This window comes from Benincasa hispida, chromosome 3 (assembly GCF_009727055.1).
Source record: "Benincasa hispida cultivar B227 chromosome 3, ASM972705v1, whole genome shotgun sequence".
Taxonomy (NCBI): domain Eukaryota; kingdom Viridiplantae; phylum Streptophyta; class Magnoliopsida; order Cucurbitales; family Cucurbitaceae; genus Benincasa; species Benincasa hispida.
This window is the reverse complement of record NC_052351.1, coordinates 63351791-63356792: the sequence shown is the minus strand read 5'-3', so window position 1 is coordinate 63356792 and position 5002 is coordinate 63351791. Positions and strand designations below refer to the sequence as shown.

The 5002-nt window shown below is 31.5% G+C and overlaps 1 protein-coding gene across 1 annotated transcript; it reads right to left on the bottom strand.

The window, feature by feature from the left end:
- Nucleotides 1-2336: 2336 nt before the first annotated feature.
- On the bottom strand, nt 2337-3654 carry LOC120072625 (polygalacturonase inhibitor-like). Its single transcript, XM_039025043.1, has one exon. It carries the CDS (start codon nt 3606-3608, stop codon nt 2595-2597), a length of 1014 nt encoding a protein of 337 aa, XP_038880971.1. The 5' UTR covers nt 3609-3654; the 3' UTR covers nt 2337-2594.
- Between the last annotated feature and the right edge of the window lie 1348 nt (nt 3655-5002).

Below are 5002 nucleotides of genomic sequence, written 5' to 3'. Positions count from 1 at the left end.
ACTTGATGGTACAACTAAAAAATAATAATAATAATAATAATAATAAATATTTAGATCCGGTTGGATGACTATTTGGTTTTTATTTTTTATTTTTTGAAAATTAAGTTTATAGACACTACTTACATCCCACCTTCGAATTTCTTTATTTGTTATTTACTTTTTATCAATAGTTTAAAAGATCAAGCCAAATTTTGAAGACTAAAAGCAATAGCTTTTAAAAACTTGGTTTTTTTTTTTAGAATTTGGCTCCGAATTCAACTATTATATTTTAGAAAATGCAAATCATGGTAAGAAATTTTTGGAAAATGGGCTTAATTTTCAAGAACCAAAAACAAAAGACAAAATGGTTACAAAACAGTGTCTTGGTCTCTCAAAATCAATTTTTACCAAAATTTATTAAATAATATAATAATATCTTTCATGCAAGGAAATACATTATGTAATTATATTTCCAAAATTTATAGTGAAAAATTAATTGTTGTGAGTGAATTTAGACCTAACGAAATAAGTAAAAAATTAGAAAAAAAAAAATAAAGATAAAACATGATAAAATAAAATACGATAACATAAGATAACGTAAGATTTGTTGTGTTTCTGATTAGAAAAATCTCATATCCTAATTCTAGTAAATTTATTATAAATTCTACATCAAATTTCCTATAAATACATCATTATAGCTCTATATGAGGTATCTAAAAATTTCTAACTTATTTATTATTTAGTTTTGTTACTGACTTAGGTATGAGAGCCATTTTTTTCTTCTACATGTCATCCCTTCCTTTAAGTTGCAAATTTACGATTGTTTTCACATGAACGTCAGATGCTTTTTCTCTTGGCCAAAATTTGACATTAATACAATAAAAATAACTTTTGAAAAAAATATCAATAATCTAATATACACATTAAATTTAAGATTTATTGAAAGTACATAAATTAGAATTAGACATTTAAAAGTAGAGCGACTAAAATTGAACAAACATTACGATATAAAGACGAAAATACTATTTAACCAAAAGAGAGGGAAAAAAAAGAGAAATGTAAAAGTATTTGGCCCCTATAATTTTATCCTTACGTGTATGTTTTTCTTCTTTCCTTTGTCCTTCTACGTTTTCGGAAGGTGAAAAAAAATTGGTTAAAATATCATTTTGGTTCCTGTACTTTGAAATTTATTCCATTTTAGTATCTATTCTTTCAAATACCAATTATAGTCATTATACTTTTAGTAAATCTTAAATTTAGTCTCTTGAGGTTAATTTTAAATGAAATTGATTAAATAATTATAATCATTTTCATGCAAAGAAACACAATATATGAATATCTTTTCAATTTTTTTTTTGTTAAAATACTAATAAAAAATAAGAAGTAATTAAAAAATCCTCAATAAACTATTAATAGGGACTAAATTTAAGATTTGTTGAAGGTATAGAGACTAAAAATGGACATTTGAAAATATAGAGACAAAATTAGACAAACCCTAAAATATAGGGACCAAAATAGAGATTTGAACCACATAACTTGTAGTTATTAAGACACTTATATGTCAATTAAGTTATGGTTGATTTGACAGTAGGTAACAAATTAGTTGCGAGTGTTAACAAAAAAGAATTAGCGGTCGTAATATGTGACGATTTAGTTGGTTTAATTTTGTAACAATAATTTAGCCTCTAAGTATTAGTAAGCATTAATTTTAACCTTTATAGTAGCAATCTTAGAAAATCTTCTTGTGCACATCATTGAAAATTGTTATGAGACAATAAATGCAATGACAAATTTCATTCCCATTAGAGGACTCACACATGAGGTTTTTATTTGATTTTTCACAATGGAGCTAAATTATTACAAATTTCAAATTATAAGAGCTAAATTATTACATATATCAAATAACGTAAACACTCAATTATTAGAATTTTTATTAACGATTCAGATTATTTTTATACCACCACCATTAAGTACGAAAATAACTATATTTGAAAATTTTCATGTTTCTCAAAATATTATGAAAGTTTTAACCAGGTATTTTGATGATATTATGGAAGTTTTAACTTTGTATTTAGTTTAAATTATAATATTTCTTCGAACCATATGATTAGCCCTAAATTCATCATTTAATTCCCTACATATATCTCGGAGCACACAAACTCTATATGAGGAGAAATTATTTGAGAGGATACACCACAAAAATGTGGCTAGCACTTTTGAACTATATAGGATGTATAAGAGAACGGTGAAATACATCGAATTTATATCCTATAGTTATTATGATAACATGTAAGTTTTTCCTTATTTATATAATGTTTCAAGCATAAATTCATTAGTTTCCATTATAATCAGATAAATACAACAAATACAGATGTTAAGACTGACATATCACTTTAATAATTTGGACACTTATACTTGGATATCTCTCGGTAATGGAGATCAAAGATTCAAATCTTCACCTTACGCTAAAAAAACACCAAAACCAGAGTTTTTCGACTCTAAATTGTGCAAATCCCAACTTGAATAAAGTCTCACAACATAATTAAAAAGCAACACAAAGAAAAGAAAATCACTAATAATAATAGAGAATATGTTATGGAGTCTCTTCAACTTCATCATTTGCAGCTACCAAGCGGCTTACCACACAAGCACTTATTATGAAAATAGGAGTAGGCATCAAAGCTCTGCAACTTCCCCCCGACTGGAATCCGACCGCAAAGCGCGTTATAACTCACATTCAACATCTGCAACTCCAACTTCACAACTCCCATCGGAATTTCCCCAAAGATCTTATTATGATTAAGATCCAACCATGTTAAGGTTGGAGGAAACACAACCTTTGACATGTCGAATTCTAACAAGTTCCTCGACAAGTTGATAATTTCTGTCGTCTTCTTTGCTCCGAATAGCACCGATGCGTCGCCCTCGAGCTTGTTCCTTGACAAATCAATGTAATTGAAATCCACTCCCCCCATGGAAGCTGGAATTTTCCCTGAGAGTTGGTTGTGGGATAGGTAGAGGTAAGGGATTTTTCCCTTGAAGTTTCCAAAGGAATCGGGGATCGGTCCGGTTAATTTGTTTCGGTCCAAATGGAGAGTGCCGAGGTGGCGGAGGTTAGCAAGGGAGCTGGGGATGGAGCCGGTGAGGCGGTTGAAAGAGAGGTCGAGATAATCGAGATCGGAGAGGGAGTCGAGGAAGCTCGGGATTGAGCCGGAGAGACCGTTCCAACTTAGGTCAAGGTATTTGAGTTTGTGGAGTTTAGCAATGGTAGGTGGGATGGGGCCAACGAGATTTGGAAGCTTGTGAAACATGAGGTTTTCAAGGAATGGGAGGTCGCCGACGCTGGGTGGGATTTGGCCCTTGAGTTTGTCATCGGCGAAGATGGTGAGGGCGATGATCCGGTGGGATTTTTTATCACATTCAACACAATACCATGTGCAACAATCTTCTTCAGGTTTCCATGAGGTTAGAATGTAGGGATTGTTGAAGGCTTTTTTTATGTTGAGGAGGACTTTTTTGTCATCTGGATTGCAGAGTTCTGCAAATGAACAGGTGAAGAAGAACAAGAAGAGGAGTAAGAGGAGAAGGTTGTGAGAATGCATTATTGTTGTTTGAGGGTTTGAGATCATATGGATACTTGAACAAATGGAGTGTTTGATATGGCTGTTAATAATGGAACTTCCTTTGCTTAAGTTTTTTTTTTTTTTTTTTGAAAGATATCGTAAATAAAGTGTGGGGTGGGGGAATCGAACCTCAAACGATTGATAGTATGAACATTATGTCAATTGAGCTACACTTGTAAGTAATTGCAAGTAATTTATGAGTTTTATCGTACGTTTGGGTAATTTTAAAGAATTTTAAACCATCTTCCTTTATGAACATAAAGCTGCGACCCCTTTAGAAATGGTGAACAAAAAACATGCCTTTTCTGTTGCATTCAGTTTCACACACACAATAATTACTTGGAATGGGAATGCTTGGGACCAGTGTAGAAATGTATATCACATGTGGAAGAAACAGCTTGGTTTTTGGCACTACTGGATTGTTTGAATAGTTAATTCATGAATTCAAGTGGTAACAAAGGGGAATTTTGAGAGTTGTTTGTGCAATTGAATTTAGAAGCATGAAAGTAAAAGCATAATGTAAAAGTGATGTCTTGAAAGGATAAAAATCTAGCTTAGGGTATTCGACATTCATTCATTCAATTAGTTGTTCATTGAAACTCTAAAGACCATTACATGCTCAATTCTACTCTTGGCTCGTTAATCCTGATAACATATCAAAAATAGCACCCTAATGAACTAGTCAATTTCTTAATTAGTCTTAATGTTTAAACCCATTATTCAAACATCGTATTAAGCCTAGGTAATCTCGTCAAGTTTTGTTAGTAAATGGAAAGACTTATATTACTAACTAATGATTCTTGAATAATTAGTCATGCAATGTAGTGAATGGATTATCATAAATAATCTACAAATTACTCACAAGCATGTTATAATTTGTGCCCTAATTGAGAGTAACACATAGACATATTATTTTCCTAGCAAAGTAAAGAAGGGATCATGGGTGATCAAACCACAATAAATTCAAGAATGGATAGTAAAACACATCAAGAATTTGATAATCACAGTAAAAGTATTAAGTTCAAGTTCTCACAATCAAATTGAATGAAATTCAACTTAACCCAAGGCTAGAAACACTTACCACAGCCATATAGTGCCAAGATGAAGTTCAAATGCAGATAAGTGAAAAACTAAAATAGTTTATGGATATACAAAGAAATCTGGGTTAGAGGCGTCAAAATCGAGTAGAGATGACCTAAATCAGGAACAAAATATCCTTTTATGAGATTGGCCAAGTGTCACACGTTACGATTGTCACACCACCTCTCGAGTTTACGTCTTTAACCCAAAAGGAGACGTGAGGACGACAGATATCACTCTTTCATGACATCTATTGCCAAACTCTACTAGCTCATTTTAAACAAATAAACTTAAAGCGAAATTTTAAGAAAACAACTAGA

Coding starts and splice junctions, on each gene's coding strand:
- LOC120072625 (XM_039025043.1), bottom strand. CDS start 3,608: ATGATCTCAAACCCTCAAACAACAATAATGCATTCTCACAACCTTCTC.